The following is a 17,975-nucleotide window of genomic DNA, read 5'->3' as shown; positions in this document are numbered from 1 at the left end:
GAAGTTCTGAGGTCGTGAAAGGCGCTATATAAATGCAACTTGTTTCTTTTCTAAAATACCACTGGAGTCATAGATCCATAGATGTTTACAGCACAGAAATAGGCCATGCAGCTCATTGTGTTTTTGCTGAATCTTTGCTAGAGCAATCCAAAACCAATGCCCCGTCATCAGAAAGCTAACTGACCTATAAATTCCATTACATTTTTTTTTTAACAGTTGATACCAGACATTGGTGGAAAAGCATGTTGGGGGTAAGTTTCTGAGTTTGTGCTGCCGACAGTGTGAATTCAGGAAATCAGCCCTTTAGTTTCTTTTGCAGATGCTATTGACACAGAAAAAGTGTCCAATTTGCACACTCTATATGCTCAACTGGGCTAAAGAATAACTAAACTTTAATCAGAGCCTCAACTTTAGAGGAGAGAAATATAAATTAGGCAAATGTCAGCCATTCAACAGTTGTGTTTATGAAGAATAGGGTTTGATTTTTAAAGTATTCACTGTACATTAACAAGGATTGGGAATTCACTAAGTACAGCATCGATAGTGCACTTGGAGCTTCAGAAAAATCTTATAATTTGCTCTGTAATACCAAAGTCCAAAAACATTTCACCACCCTTTAATTAAGGACCAACTCAAGCAGAACATGTTGCCTTTCAAAAGTTTGGTGACCTGATTTTAGTGAGTCATTTGTAATTCCAAGTGCAGTCGAGACCTGTGCAGCAGCTGAAAATGATTGAGCCGGGACTCTGGTGTGGATACACAGCGATCCGTTCCACCAGAGAACTCTGGAGGTACCAGGAAAAGCAATGGAACTTTATTCTGTATTTTCTTAACCGTTCTCTGTGCAGGTTTAAAACTTTTCCTATCCTTTGCACTAGAAATCGATTCTCATCTAAGCCGATTTGCAATAAAGAAGTTTTATTTTAGAAATAATTATATTTATGAAATTACTTTTTGAAACTGACCTGACCTTTGGGCCTTCATCCATTCTGTAATCACTGGCTGGCAACACTCCTAGCTTCTGTACTGCATGTGCTGTTCAGTGCCATAAAAATTAACATTGCTCCTGCACTCCTGCATAACAAGGTGTCAAGTTATAGTCCAGCAATTTTATTTTAAATTCACAATTTTATTTTAAATTCACAAGCTTTCGGAGGCTACCTCCTTCCTCAGGTGAAATGGAATTCTTCTGGTGTCTTGGCCACCTCTGGGATCGTGAGAGCAGTCATGTTCCTGGTTGAAAAAGTGCAGGGCAGTCCTGGCCAATATTTATCCCTCAACCAACATCACTAAAATTGGTTACTTATCTCATCGCTGTTTGTGGGACCTTGCCAAATGCAAATTGGCTGCTGCGTTTCCCTACATTACTATACCTGGCAACCTTCAAGCACTGTTTGCACTATTTTCTGGAAACCAGGAACAGCTGCTTGAACACCCCAGTAAAGCACTGCTTGTCATATCTTGTACATATAGTAAAATCTCACGCATATGCAGAAGAGCTGACTTGCAATACTTCATGGAATGATTCAGCATGCTCCAAAAAAAAGTGGATTTTCCAGCCCCACAGTGAGCGGAGGGAGCAGAGACTAGAAATGCTGGTAGCTCTCATGAAATTAGTAGTTAACAGTTATGTTGCATGGTTTAATTCTCCTATCCTTGTAAATCAGCGTATCATTCAGCTTATCATAAGCAATGCCATTGAGATCCGCTATTAATATAAAAAATATTGAGGTCAACAATGTTACGTGGGGCTGAGTGTCCTTCTAAAATCCTGGACATGCTTTTGTACTGAAGAGCTTCAAGTCCCTGTGGAATCATACCCAGTATAAGCCAATGCCTTCAGGAGAGGAGGGGAGAATAGTTGGTCGATTTGTATAAAAAAAAGACAGTACACATTATGTCCAATGGCTACAATCTGAAGAGCTACATAGAGTTCACGTGGAAGCTTGATATGTGACACTTTCAGGTGTCAGGGCCATGCTACATGCACGACTTTTCATATATATTTACCAGTCTACCTGTCGCAGATGCATCTGTCCATGACAGTATTGGTAGGAGTGACCACCACACAGTCCTTATGGAAATGAAGTCCCATCTTCACACTGAGGACACCATCCAACGTGTTGTGTGGCACTTACACCGTGCTAAATGGGATAGATTCAGAACAGATCTAGCAGCTCAAAACTGGGCATCCAAAAGGCGCTTTATCTAAAAATGAGGTGCCAACCTAGTGAAGCTACAACATACGACTACACTTTAGGGAACGTCAGGAAATTTGAATCGTCGGAAGTTAACAAGTGGCAAAATACAAATTGGCTGCCAAGTTCCAGCAAAGAGCCTGACCTGACCCAAGTTGGCACCTACTATGCTGCAGTGAGGGGACTGTACCGGAAGTGCAGAGCCTGGTAATTTGAGATGATTCTGGTATAGGTTGAAGCTGAAGCTGTGGTGGTTGAGGGGTGGGTGCATGGGGAAGGGTCTCACAGTTGGCATTGCAGACTCCGCTCAGGTCCTGGGACAGGAAGTGCATGTCACTTTATTCTAAACCTCTGGGTGTGGGTATGCGCTGCTCCCTTATCTTGCTTGAGTATTCTTTATGCTTGAACCTATTCAGTGAGTATCGGCCAGTATTCGACCGTTGGACTTTAGCTGTGCCTGATCCTGGTCTCACATAATGTTCAGACATATATACCTACCAGAGAGGGTCATCGGATCAAGATCAGGAGCAGGCAATCTGTGTGATTTCTTCCCCTTGCCCATGCACCCAATGGTTAGCCTGGTGCTGCTGAAGTTAATTGTCGTGCCCATGCCACCGTGACAGCTGGAATCAGATAACTCAGCAACAACCAAAGGTCAAACCATGGGCCATTCTGGTTTATAAAGCTCAGTGCCATTGATTTCATTATTATGCATCAAGTATCATTTTGCAAAAGCATTTTGCACAGTGGAAGCTTGAAGGGTTTTGGGGGTACCCTACCCAACAGAAGTCATGGAACCACTGTTATGTTTTTATTTCTTATAGTTTTTAGGATTTGAGCTGGATTCTGTTTGGAAATCAAGGCTAAAACACTAAAAACTAGTGGATAGGGACACAAAATAATTTAAAAGGCTAATGGAATGTTAGCCTTTATCTCGGGGTGGGGGGGGGGGCTGGAAATCAAAGGAGTGGAAATTATGCTTCAGTTGTATAAAGCTCTGATTAGACTGCATCTGGAGTAATCTGTTCAGCTCTGGGCACCACACCTCAGACAGGATATATTGGCCTTGGAGGAGGTGCAGCGCAGATTCACCAAAATGATACCGGGGCTAAAAGGGCTAAGTATTCAGGACCGATTGCATAGTCTAGGCTTGTAATCCTTTGAGTGTAAAAGATTAAGGGGTGATCTAATTGAGGGGTTTAAGATCATAGGTTACAGCATGGAAGGAGGCCATTCGGCCCGAGTCCGTGCCGGCTCTACGCAAGAGCAATCCAGCTAGTCCCACACCCCTGCCCTATCCCCGTGGCCCTGTAAGTATTTTTTTCTTTCAAGTACTTATCCAGTTCCCTTTTGAAAGCCATGATTGAATCTGCTTCCACCACCTCCCCCGGCAGTGCATTCCAGACCCTAACCACTCGCTGCGTAAAAAAGTTTTTCCTCGTGTCACCTTTGATTCTTTTGCCAATCACCTTAAATCTATGTCCTCTAGTTCTTATCCCTTCCGTCAATGGGAACAGTTTCTCTTTATCTATTCTGTCTAGACCCTTCATGATTTTAAATACCTCTATCAAATCTCCTCGCAACCTTCTCTGTTCCAAGGAGAATAACCCCAGCTTCTCCAGTCTATCCACATAACTAAAGTCCCTCATCCGTGGAATCATTCTCGTAAATCTCTTCTGCACTCTGTCTAAGGCCTTCACATCTTTCCTAAAGTGCGGTGCCCAGAACTGGACACAATAGTTGTGGTCGAACCAGCGTTTCATGACTTCCTTGCTTTTGTATTCTATGCCTCTATTTATAAAGCCCAATATCACGTATGCTTTTTTAACTGCTTTCTCAACCTGCCCTGCCACTTTCAATGATTTGTGCACATATGCCCCCAGATCTCTTTGTTCCTCTATCCCTTTTAGAATTGTGCCCTCTAGTCTATATTGTCTCTCCTCATTCTTCCTACCGAAGTGTATCATTTTGTATTTTACTGCGTTAAATTTCATCTGTCATGTGTCCGCCCAGTCCACCAGCCTGACTATATCCTCTTGAAGTCTATCACTATCCTCCTCACTGATCGCTACACTTCCAAGTTTTGTGTCATCCACAAATTTGGAAATTGTGCCCTATACATCCAATTCCAAGTCATTAATATATATCAAGAAAAGCAGTGGTCCCAGTACCGACCCTTGGGGAACACCACTGTACACCTCCCTCCAATCCGAAATACAACTGTTCATCACTACTCTCTGCTTCCTGTTACTTAGCCAATTTTGTATCCATGCTGCTAATGTCCCCTTTATTCCATTGGCTTCAATCTTGATGATAAGCTTATTATGCAGCACTTTATCAATCACCTTTTTGAAAGTCCGCATACACCACATCAATCGCATTGCCCTCATCGGCCCTCTCTCTTACCTCATCAAAAAACTGATGATTAAAGCATTTGATAGGGTAGATAGAGAGAAACTATTTCCTCTGGTGGGGGAGTCTAGAATCTTAAAATTAGAGCCAGGCCATTCAGGGATGATGTCAGGAAGTGTACAAAGGGTAGTGGAGATCTGGAACTCCGTCCCCCAAAAAGTTGTTCAGGCTAGGTTAATTGAAAATTTCAAAACTGATTGATAGATTTGTTAGGCAAGGGTATTAAGGAATGTGGAACCAAGGCAGGTAGATGGAGTTAAGATACAGATCAGCTATGATCCAATTGAATGGCGGAACATGCTCAAGGGGCTGAATAGCCTACTCATAATCCTATGTTCTTAAGCCTATGTTAGCAACTGATCAAAAAAAAAAATTGTTCCAGGAAACTGCAAAATTTGTAGCAGGTTCTTAACCTCTGGCAGGTTCCAGATCCATAGCTTTATCAATGGTTAAAAAATTAGCTTTGTATTTGCAGTGCTTACATGGAGAATGGTTACTAGTGGAGTCCTACAGGGATTGGCATTAATACCATTGCTCTTCATGATATGTAATCAGTGACCTGGATGAAGGAGTCGCAAGTTTGCGGATGACATGAAGACCTGTGCTGGTGTCAGAACTCTTGAGAAAAAAAATTACTATCTGATCTAGATGCGATGATGGAATGGGTCCGCATCTGGCAGATGACATTTAATGTAGATAAATGCAGTGTTATGCATGGGGGTAGGTTGAATGCCAATTGTGTATACAATGCTGGGCTCTGAATAAAAATCTGTTGAACGGGAGATCCCTGGATGTTATAGTGCATGAATCTATAAAGATCCACAACCAGTGACTAGAGACTATAATGAAAGCAAATATTAAAGGAACTAAGGGAAGAGATAGCAGAGGCACTATTACATATATATAAAAATTCATTAGAAAAGGGAATAGTGCCAGAGGACTGGCGGACAGCTAATGTGATTCCTGTATTTAAAAAGGGAGATAGAACAGGTCCAGGGAACTGTAGTCCAATTAGTTTAACGCCAGTGGTAGGAAAGATAATGGAATCTTTACTTGAAGATGTAATAGAAAAACATCTACAAACTGAAAATATAATAAAGAATACTCAGCACGGATTTGAAAAGGGAAGGTCATGCTTGACGAACCTTAGTGAATTCTTTTGAAGAAGTAACAGAAAGGGTAGATAAGAGTAATGCAGTAGATGTAATATATTTGGATTTTCAAAAGGCCTTCGATAAGATCTACTAGACTCATGGTAGGCTCATGACTAATGTCAGAGCATGTGGAGTCAGGAGCCAAGTAGCAGAATGGATAGCAAGCTGGCTACAAAACAGAAAAGAGAGAGGTAGTTACTCAGACTGGCAAAAGGTTGGGAAGTGGTGTTCCACAAGGATCGGTGCTGGGACCACTGTTGTTCACCATTTACATAAACAATTTGGACTCTGGAATCGGAAGTAGAAATTCAAAATTTGTGGTGACACCAAATTTGAGGGTTATAGTTAATACAGAGGACTGTGAAAAAAAAATACAGGAAGATATTAATGAACATGCAGAATGGGCATGTAATTGGCAAATTAATTTCAATATAAATAAGTGTGAGGTGATACATTTTGGTAAGAAGAGTAAGGAGGCCACATGCTCCTTGGAAAATAAGAGTTTAAATGGGGTGGAGGAGCAGAGGGATCTGGGGATACAGATACACAAATCACAAAGTAGCGACACAGGTGAATAAGGCCATAAAAAAAGCAAATAAAGCACTAGGGTTCATTTCTAGAAGGATAGAATTGAAAAGCAGGGAAGTTATGTTAAACTTGTATGGAACCTTGGTTAGACCACACTTGGAGTATTGTGCATAGCTCTGGTCTCCATATTATAAAAAGGATATACAGGCACTGCTGAAGGTGTAAAAAAAAAAATTTGCTAGATTGATACTAGAACTGGGAGTTATACCTATCAGGAAAGATTGAACAATCTCGGGCTCTTTTCTCTAGAAAGGAGAAGACTGGGAGGCGACCTGATAGAGGTCTTTAAGATTAGGAAAGGGTTTGATAGGGTAGACATATAGAAGATGTATCTGCTTGTGGGGGAGACCAGAACTAAGGTCTATAAATATAATATAATCACTAATAAATCCAATAGGAAATACAGGACAAACTTCTTTCTCCAGAGATTGTTAGAATATGGAACTCACTACCACAAGAAGTAGTTGAGGGGACTAGCATAGATTCATTTAAGGGCAAGCTAGATAAGCGCATGAGGGAGAAAGGAATAGAAGGATATGTTGACGGGGTTACATGAAGAAAGGTCGGCGGAGGCTCGTGTGGAGCACAAACATTGGCATGCACCTGTTGAGCCGAATGGCCTATTTCTGTGCTGTACGTTCTATGTCTGACAAACAACTTCAAAAATGCTGACCGCTCCATACTCAACACTTTTATTACAAATGAAAAAAACTGAATACATAGAAGTGCAGTATGCTGTAACGGTGGATTTAGAAATTACCGAAGTGAATTGAGTGCCGAAGGCATGAGATTTATTTTCCAGAGAAAGAAAAATGATTTTGTACCTTATTTGGCATATTTTACAGCCTACAATAATTCTGCCTTCCAAGCCAAAAATAGTACCAGAACTGAGAGGTTATACCCATCAGGAAAGATTGAACAGGCTGGGGCTCTTGTCTCTAGAAAAAAGACCGAGGGGTGACCCGATAGAGCTCTTTAAAATTATGAAGGGTTTGATAGGGTAGACGTAGAGAAGATGTTTCCACTTGTGAGGGAGACCAGAACTAGGGGCCATATATATAAGATAGTCACTAATAAATCCAATCGGGAATTCAGGATAAACTTCTTTACCCAGCGAGTGGTTAGAATGTGGAACTTGCTATACCACTGGAAGTAGTTGAGGTGACTAGCATAGATGCATTTAAGGGGACGCTAGATAAACACGAGGGAGAAAGGAATAGAAGGATTCTACAAATACATAAAGGGCAAAATAGTAACTAGGGAGAAAGTAGGGCCTCTTAAGGATCAACAAGGTCATCTATGTGCGGAACCACAAGAGATGGGTGAGATCCTGAATGAATATTTCACATCGGTATTTACGGTTGAGAAAGGCATGGATGTTAGGGAACTTGGGGAAATAAATAGTGATGTCTTGAGGAGTGTACATATTACAGAGAGGGAGGTGCTGGAAGTCTTAACGCGCATCAAGGTAGATAAATCTCCGGGACCTGATCAAATGTATCCCAGGACGTTATGGGAGGTTAGGGAGGAAATTGCGGGTCCCCTAGCAGAGATATTTGAATCATCCACTGCTACAGGTGAGGTGCCTGAAGATTGGAGGGTAGCAAATGTTGTGCCTTTGTTTAAGAAGGGCGGCAGGGAAAAGCCTGGGAACTACAGACCAGTGAGCCTGACATCTGTAGTGGGTAAGTTGTTAGAGGGTATTCTGAGGGACAGGATCTACAGGCATTTGGAGAGGCAGGGACTAATTAGGAACAGTCAGCATGGTTTTGTGAGAGGAAAATCATGTCTCACGAATTTGATTGAGTTTTTTGAAGGGGTAACCAAGAAGATAGATGAGGGCTGTGCAGTAGACGTGGTCTACATGGACTTCAGCAAAGCATTTGACAAGGTACCGCATGGTAGGTTGTTACATAAGGTTAAATCTCACGGGATCCAAGGTGAGGTAGCCAATTGGATACAAAATTGGCTTGAAGACAGAGGGTGGTTGTAGAGGGTTGTTTTTCAAACTGGATGCCTGTGTCCAGCGGTGTGCCTCAGGGATCGGTGCTGGGTCCGCTGTTATTTGTTATTTATATTAATGATTCGGATGAGAATTTAGGAGGCATGGTTAGTAAGTTTGCAGATGACACCAAGATTGGTGGCATTGTGGACAGTGAAGAAGGTTATCTAGGATTGCAACGGGATCTTGATAAATTGGGCCAGTGGGCCGATGAATGGCAGATGGAGTTTAATTTAGATAAATGTGAGGTGATGCATTTTGGTAGATCGAATCGGGCCAGGACCTACTCCGTTAATGGTAGGGCGTTGGGGAGAGTTATAGAACAAAGAGATCTAGGAGTACAGGTTCATAGCTCCTTGAAAGTGGAGTCACAGGTGGATAGGGTGGTGAAGAAGGCATTCGGCATGCTTGGTTTCATTGGTCAGAACATTGAATGCAGGAGTTGGGATGTCTTGTTGAAGTTGTACAAGACATTAGTAAGGCCACACTTGGAATACTGTGTACAGTTCTGGTCACCCTATTATAGAAAGGATATTATTAAACTAGAAAGAGTGCAGAAAAGATTTACTAGGATGCTACCGGGACTTGATGGTTTGACTTATAGGGAGAGGTTGGACAGACTGGGACTTTTTTCCCTGGAGAGTAGGAGGTTTAGGGGTGATCTTATAGAAGTCTATAAAATAATGAGGGGCATAGATAAGGTCGATAGTCAAAATCTTTTCCCAAAGGTAGGGGAGTCTATAACGAGGGGGCATAGATTTAAGGTGAGAGGGGAGAGATACAAAAGGGTCCAGAGGGGCAATTTTTTCACTCACTGGGTGGTGAGTGTCTGGAACGAGCTGCCAGAGGCAGTAGTAGAGGCGGGTACAATTTTGTCTTTTAAAAAGCATTTGGACAGTTACATGGGTAAGATGGGTATAGAGGGATATGGGCCAAGTGCAGGCAATTGGGACTAGCTTAGTGGTATAAACTGGGCGACATGGACATGTTGGGCCGAAGGGCCTGTTTCCATGTTGTAAACTTCTATGATTCTATGATATGTTGATAGGATGAGATGAAGAAGGGTGAGCAGAAGCTCATGTGGTGTATAAATGCCGGAATGGACATGTTGGGCCGAATGGCCTGTTTCTGTGCTGTACTTTCTATGTAAAATAGAGTATTAGGATGTATAGCTTGGACAATGCAATATAAAACAAAGAGCATCATCGATTCCTTGTACAAGACCTTGGTTAGAATACTGTGTCCGATTCTGATTCCCTCACATGATGGGAGAGGATAGAAGCCCTGAGAGAAGATTCAGGGGAGGGCCATTGGACTAATACATAGTGCAATGAATCCTTGGCGATCACGATAGTCTCGGAGCTGGGTCGTTTTACTTTGAAAAAACGGAGACTTCAGGGAGACTTCATTTGAGTATTTTAAATAATGGAAGGATTAGACTATGTACATATTATTTGAATTAGGTAAGTTAGAGTACAGTAAGCATAAAACTAGGTTAGATATTGAGAGGCTTTTCTTTTCCCAGTGGGTCATTTCCGTTGAGAATAGGTTGCTGGCTCTTGCAGTGGATACAGATTCACTGCAAATGTTCAAAAGAAAGCTGGGCAAATCCCTGGAGGAGGCTAATACTGCTGCATTCAAAGGCAGGTGGGACGTTGGGGAATGTACCTCATGGTCATTGTTATCTCCTTGCAACTTGTTTGTTATCGCCTTTGGGAGTCGGTGAGAAATTCCCAGATTTCTTTTCTCCCTCTGAAAATTGGCTTAGGTTTTTTAAAAAAAACTTTTTTTTGCCTCTCCCAGGTGATTATTATGGGGGGGGGGGGTGGTGGTGGAGTATTGCCTATCGTATTGCCTAGTTGCAATACGGCTGAATGGCGCGGACTCGATGGACCAGCTGGTCTTTTTCTGTCCATCTTTTTCATACGTTCGTATGTATTTGCTGTCTGCCATGTTGTGAGGCTGCATTGAGTTCACATTTAAATTCTGGCACAAACTGGGAAACAGGTTGGGTGAACCACTCTGGGGAAAATGATTTGAAAAAGATAACATTTGCATAGCTTCCACTCCTCCCATCAGTTGTGTCCTTCTGATGTGCTGGGTGGATGTGACTTCCCTGTTTGTCTTGATTCTATTGTGATGTGATCTTTTATTATCAGAAGGATTAAAAAAAAGTCCAAATCACTGGTATCTAGTCAGCCATTGCCCATTCAACCCATGGTTGGTTAAGGACAGGTGGACTTCTGAGGAACTGGTTCTGCCAATTTCTGCTGCTCTTTGAAAGCGTTTTGCACTTGGAAAACTCCAAAGGTCTAAATCAGAATGAGGGAGGGAATATTCAGCACAGAGATGGTTTTCTTGCAATTTTGAGGAGATTTATGTTTTACAGCTTCAAAGAAAGATCTATTCAATTAAGTAAAAGTGAAAATGCTAGAAATCTACAGCAGGTCTGTTGGTATCTGTAAGAGAAAGCTATTAACATCTCAGGTGAGACCCTTCATCCAAATGAGTATATTAGGATGGATCTTGCTAGATGAATAAAGGTGTGTTAAAGAAGCATGCTGCTGTTAATGGGCAGATTGGCCAGCAAGTTCAGAGATATGTCGTGAGTTGGGAATCTCCAGAGCTTGCTGGTCGATTTACGCCGCTCCGTCGATTGCTTCGCACAAACGGCATCTTGCCCTTAGCCTCCCCATTATTTTGAAGAACTTGTTGGATTTGCACATTAATTGCCCATTAAACTCGCCACAGAAGGGTAAGTTTTGTAGTTTTTTTTTATTCGATCATGGGATGTGGGCGTCGCTGGCGAGGCCGGCATTTATTGCCCATCCCTAATTGCCCTTGAGAAGGTGGTGGTGTGCCATCTTCTTGAACCGCTGCAGTCCGTGTGGTGACGGTTCTCCCACAGTAGATACAGATTCACTGCAAATGTTCAAAAGAAAGCTGGGCAAATCCCTGGAGGAGGCTAATACTGCTGCATTCAAAGGCAGGTGGGACGTTGGGGAATGTACCTCATGGTCATTGTTATCTCCTTGCAACTTGTTTGTTATCGCCTTTGGGAGTCGGTGAGAAATTCCCAGATGGAAGGGAGTTCCAGGATTTTGACCCAGTGACGATGGGTCAAAATATATATTAAGAGCATAAGTACCATTTTAATGGCGTGATAATTGTTAATGCAATGCCAATCAACCTCTCTGGTCCTAAAAGGGAACAATTTAAATGGTTCAATCTCATTCCTGCATGTAGTCAATTGTTAGAGATTTTTAAAAAGTCAAATTTAAAATTTTTACATTTTTTTTCTTACTTTTCCTTTGTCTTTTTTTCTCTCTTAATCCAATCTTTATTTCCCTCTCTTTATTTCTCTTTCTGTACCTGATTTGACTCTAATTCACCCTATTTCTTTCTCCATTGTTTCTGTTTCTTTCTCAATCCTTAAATCTCATTGACCCAATCTGTTCAGTTATACTGTTGTTGTGAAAATTTCTCTCAATTTGACCCTGTGATGTTTTTTCAACTTGTAAAGTAATATATTTAAATTGCAGAAATATTGGTGTAAAACATGAACAAACTGAGAAAACCCCACCTGTGCAAAATTGCTTTTAAACCACAACTCCTGTAATACTGTTTATTTACTTTCAGCTGCCCAAAAACAGGAGAGTGTTGAAGAATTTGTAATGGAACTGTCATTACAGGTTTACTGTGATTTGCTCAACGACGTGTAAATGTAGTAGTTTTGTGATCGACATGTCAATTCTGTTAGCTTTCAGTACATCCTTTTCTGTGTTTTATGACCAAACCAATTAGTTAAGTGACAGGGACAGTAAAGAAACACATAGCGAGTCAGATGGAAATACATGGCTGAGGAAGATGGTGGAGTAAACTGGATGCATTAGATACTTGAATTGTTTTGAACGAAAGTGAATCCTGCCTCCTCAAAACTTCAATTGTGGATTTGTTTCAGAAAATCTTACGGTCTCCTACCTCTTGACTTGATATTTTGGACTGACTCAATTAGTGCATCAAATAGAGTGAAGGATTATATATTCTGAGCTATTGACAGATGCAGGAGAGTCTTTGTTTTTTTGGAGTTCTACTCAGACATTTCTCGAGTGTCAAGGAGCACTCGTGTAAGTGAGCACTCACTCCTTATGAACTGTCTGACTTTATATGCACAATATCTGGTATTGTCTTGTTTCCAAGGAAGAAAGAACTTGCATTTGTATAGTGCTTTTCACACCCTCAGGCTGCTCCAAAGTCCGTCCATTGAAGTACATTAGAGGTGTGGTTACTGTTGTAATGTAGGAAAATGCAGCAGCAAATTTGCACACAGCAAGACCCCACAAACAGCAACAAGAAAAATGACCAATTAAACTGTTCTTGTGATGTGGGTTGAGGGATAAATATCGGCCAGGACACCGGGAACAGCTCCCCTGCTCCTCTTCAACCAGGAACATGACTGCTGTCTCGATCCCAGATGATATAGCGAAGTGCTTGCTGAGCCTGCCCACTGGAGAAAAATGGCCCGCTGCGACGGGTAGGCGAGCATGACACTTGCTACAGGCTGCCACAAGATGCTTCCCCTCCTACGGCAGAGTGCAGCCCTACCCCCAACAAACACATGTAGGACATCTACCAATTGCAGCGAGTGATGTTTAATCTCTGCTTTGAATCGGGGAAGTATCAGGCGGACTGGGGCCCAACCTTGTAGATCCACTCAACACAAATCATTCCCCTGGTGCAGCGACACACTCGTCAGCCATGAGGGACTCAACCCTAACCAATGGAATTGCCAGTGCTTATCATCATCCCTAATCCTAACAAACTTCCAAATTCAGGGCCAAACAAGCTGCATCGCTGCCAATGCAAGCAATCTGATGTGGCAATATAATCCTCCCAGAGGCACCGTTCAGTCAGGATGTGCACTGTAAAGAACTCATTTATAGAGCATCTTTCACATCCTCAGGTCGTCCCAAAAAACTTTGCATCCAATGAATTGTTTGAAATGTCGTCACTGTTATTATGCAGGCTGCCAATTTGTGCACAGCAATGAGATAAACGACCAACTAGTTGCTTGAGAGGTAGAAGTTAGCCAAGACACTGGGGGAGCAGAGAACTGCTTCACGCTTCTTTGAATAATGCCATGGGATCGTCTACGTCCACCAGGACGGGCAGACTGTTTATTATCTCATCTGATATCTCCAGCAGTGTATCACTCCCTCAGTATCACTCCCTCAGTATCACTCCCTCAGTATCACTCCCTCAGTATCACTCCCTCAGTATCACTCCCTCAGTATCACTCCCTCAGTATCACTCCCTCAGTATCACTCCCTCAGTATCACTCCCTCAGTATCACTCCCTCAGTATCACTCCCTCAGTATCACACTGAAGTGTCAGCCTAGATTTAAAGTGCTTGGAGTGGGTCTTGTTCCTATAATCTTCTGACCCAGCAGTAAGAGTGCAACCACTGAGTCAGACTGACACTTGTGTATGGAAATTTACACTCATAAAATGTGTGATTATGCACCTAGATATATAACGACCTCTCAAAATATCTATGTAAATGCACCTGTAACCAATTTTTAAGAGGGTGGGGGCGAGGGAAAGTTTGTACTTTAACATTTTAGGATCATGTGACAATTCAGTAGAATGCACTTCTTGTCCAAAAGCAGTTTTACTTAAATTCAAGGGCCAGGGTCCTGGACCACCAAGATTGAATGAAGTGGGAAAGTCAGCTCGGTAAATCAAGCAGTAGTGACTAGATGATGCTAATTATCAATCTAATTATGCATTTTGCAGGAAATCTTCACATTGTTTTCTCATTTATCTTCAGGAATGTTTTCCCACAACAACAGGTCCGGAGGGACTGTATTCTGTTCTGCTGAACAGGGCATGAATTACGAAGTATTGCACTGTAAAAGATGGTTGTGAACACCCTTTTTAAAAAAAAAATGTTTTATCTGCCTACCCCTTCTTGAGAGTCTCAATAGGACAATACCCCTCAATCAGCTAATGCTGTATTGATAAACACCTTTTATGAAAGAGTGGAATGAACATTTGGTTAATTATAGGATTGTGTTTTTTTGGATTAATTGCAGCTACAGATTTAAGTGTTTTTCACCTGGAATTTCAGCGGGACTACTCCCCATCTCCCACTGTAACTTTGGCTGAAGTTATGCTGAAACCCCAGAGAAATGGTGTGAATTGCCATTTCTGCAGGGCTTCCTGCCGATCTTCTGCCAAAATTACTGCGGGAGATCAGTAGAGCACTATGGAAATTCTGTGCTCTTATCTTTTGTCCTGATGTCAAGTGAATGAGACCAAACTGACGTGTGTGCCATTCCCCAACATTTATACTTGGTTCTACTCTGAGAATTGGAGCCCTGCTAATCCACACATGCTCAGTGTTATGATCGATGTAGGACTTGGCATGTACTGGTGTCATGAAGCAACCATAGTGATACACTGAATTGGTATTTAATAGGCTACAAGGGGAGGTTGTTACTCTAATAGCACATCACAAAATACACAAAAAAAGTAGGTTTCCACTGAGCCACCTTATGGAGATGAGGCTGTTTATATTTATAGGTGTGATGTGGAGATGCCGGTGATGGACTGGGGTTGACAATTGTAAACAATTTTACAACACCAAGTTATAGTCCAGCAATTTTATTTTAAATTCACAAGCTTTCGGAGATTTTCTCCTTCCTCAGGCAAATGTTTGCCTGAGGAAGGAGAAAATCTCCGAAAGCTTGTGAATTTAAAATAAAATTGCTGGACTATAACTTGGTGTTGTAAAATTGTTTACAATATTTATAGGTGACATTGACAATTACGCATCTGCTCATCACTAGGAAGATGTAAAGGCAACATGCAGATGATTGAATGCTTAGAGTCATAGAATGGTTACAGCACGGAAGGAGGCCATTTGGCCTGTCGAGCTCGTGCGGCTCTTTGTAAGAGCTTCGTGAATGATTTGGGTTCCTGAGATGCTGGGATTGTTGAGGTGTCATGGTCGGAGGTTGGTTGGTCAGGGTGAAGAGTGCAGGATTTAGATAGATATTCTGAAATGTTAATTTATTTAACTTTTAGGGTAAGGTGAACCTTTCCAAAGGAGATTAAATGGGTAGCAACCATGTTAGAACACAATGTACGTGGTTTGTGGAAGGATTGCTGGGCAGAATGGCCTTTTCTCATTCCATGCTTTCTTCTGACTATCTGCATAAGTTTGACCTCCATATTTCACCCGTGATGAGACCTGTTAAATGAGTTATGTGCTGTTGTGCATCCTCAGCAATTGTGAATCCATTTTGAAAATGCAGCCTTTGGCCAATCCACATCAGCTAAGCCTGAGACTATAAGTGACTGTCACTCTATAACAATGAACAGAAAAAAAAAAATCTGCTTTGAGAGGTCCATTTCTCAACTAGATCTTGAGCAACATCTTAAAACACACTACTCAAAATGAGGCAAGGAGAAATATATCCATGTCAAGATGTCCAATTATACAAAGCGCATGTTCTGCTAATCCTCTCAATCACCTGTATTTAATATGCTTTTGGGACCTAGGGCAGGGTGTGAATGAGGCTACGTAGAGTCTACAGCACAGAAATAGGCCACTTGGCCCAACTATGCCAGCGTTTATGCTCTACACGAGTCTCCTCCCACCCCTCTTCATCTAACCCTATCAGCAGACCTTTCTATTCCTTTCTCCTTTGTGCTTATCGAGCTTGTCCTTAAATGCATCTATGCTATTTGCCTCAACTATTTCTTGTAGTAGCACGTTCCACATTCTTACTACTCATTGGGTAAAGAAGTTTCTCCTGAATTCCCTAATGGATTTATTAGTGACTATCTTATATTTATGACCTCTAGTTTTAGACACCCAAGTGGAAACATTTTATCTATGCCTACCCTATCATACCCTTTCATTATCTTAAAGACCTTGATCTGGTCACCCCTCAGCCTTACGAGACCCAGCCTGATAAGTATATTCTCTCAGTTCTGGTATCATCATTGTGAATCTTTTTGCATCTTCTCCAATGCCTCTTTATGCTTTTTATAATGTGGAGACCAGAACTGTGCACAGTACTCCAAGTGTGGTCCAGCTGAAGTTTTATACAAGTTTATCATAACTTCTCTGTTTTTCAATTCTGTCTCTCTAGAAATGAACCCCAGTGCTTGGTTTTGATTTTTTTAAATGGCCTTATTAACCTGCATCTCTACTTTTAGTGAGTTGTGTATCTGTACCCCTAGATCCCTTTGCTCCTCTACCCCATTTAGGCTTTTATTATCTAAGTAGCATGTGGCCTCCTTATTCTTCCTACCAAAATGTACCACCTCACACTTATCTATTTTGAAATTCATTTGCCAACTACACGTCCATTCTGTAAGTTTATTAATGCCGTTTTGTATTTTGTCGTATTCTTCCTTTGTATTAACTACACCCCCAATTTGGAGTCTTCCGCAAATTTTGAAATTGTGCTTCTAATTCTCGAGTCCAAATCGTTTATGTAAATTGTGAATCACAGTGGTCCCAGCACCGATCCCTGTGGAACACCACTTCTCAACTTTTGCCAGTCTGAGTAACTACCCTTGACCCCTACTCTGTTTTCTGTTTTGTAGCCAACTGGCTATCCATTCTGCTACCTGTCCCCCGAATCCATATGCTCTGACCTTAGCCATGAGTCTACGATGTGTTACCTTATCGAAGGCCTTTTGAAAATCCAAATATATTACATCTACTGCATTACCCTTGTCTACTCTTTCTGTTACTTCTACTATATACAGCTTCACCCCTGTGTCAGCTTTAGTTCCTAACTGGTTATGGCGATGTCCTTTGATTCTAGATCGGTATAAACTGTGGATGATTTTCTTTCTCTTTCCTAGAAATAAGAAAGTTAGAGTGCAAATTGATGTGACGAGCCCTGATTGCAACAGTGAGGGTGCAGGGAGGGGAAAGAGTCTATCGGGCGGCGGAGCTGGAGCTTAAGGGGAACAGGAGCGGAAGGTTAAAAGGAACAATGATGGCAGTGGTTATGATAAAATAGGGAAAGAGAAGATTGTGATGGAGGGGGACAAGTCGAAGCTGAGTATGATTTACTTTCTGCTCCCCAGAGATGAGAAGAATCAATCCATTATCGTAAGTGGGGAGTCTGGAGCTGGAAAGACCGTGTCTGCTAAGTATGCCATGCGTTACTTCGCCACTGTGGGCGGATCAGCCAGTGAAACAAATGTTGAAGAGAAGGTCCTGGCCTCAAGTCCAATTATGGAGGTAAGTGAGCTATTTTCTCAATAGCAATAATAGGAAAAGTAAATCCTAGTGGATCTAGTTACTGTAAGGTATTTATTAAAAAGTATTTTCTTTCCTTTTCTCCCTCCCCACCAATCCCAGTCGTCTTGTACCATGGACCATCCATTGTCACAAAAATAGAGGGGCAACTTTCTCTCAGGCCTCTACCAGTGCCACTCAAAAGGTCTACTAGAAGATGGTGAAAAGGTGGTTTCTGGGCTATTTTCTTTTTGATTTGTTCCTCTTCCCTTGTGAGGAATTGCCTGGATTCTGCTTGGTTCCTCTCTATGATAGAATGAGTGAGAATGGTAACTCATCACATGGAAGTTGCA

General features: G+C 41.8%; 1 protein-coding gene across 1 annotated transcript in view; it reads left to right on the top strand.

Annotated features, from left to right (window-relative positions):
- Positions 1-17,975, top strand: part of myo5b (myosin VB) — a 260,378-nt gene that overhangs the window by 94,679 nt on the left and 147,724 nt on the right. Inside the window, exon 5 of the mRNA XM_067983571.1 lies at positions 17,469-17,625. Within this exon, the coding sequence (XP_067839672.1) occupies positions 17,469-17,625 (157 nt within the window). The remainder of the gene's footprint in view (positions 1-17,468; positions 17,626-17,975) is intronic.

Source organism: Heptranchias perlo, chromosome 1 (assembly GCF_035084215.1).
Source record: "Heptranchias perlo isolate sHepPer1 chromosome 1, sHepPer1.hap1, whole genome shotgun sequence".
In the NCBI taxonomy this organism is placed as follows: Eukaryota; Metazoa; Chordata; class Chondrichthyes; order Hexanchiformes; family Hexanchidae; genus Heptranchias; species Heptranchias perlo.
Note: the sequence above shows the minus strand (reverse complement) of the source record. Positions and strands in the feature narration are given on the sequence as shown.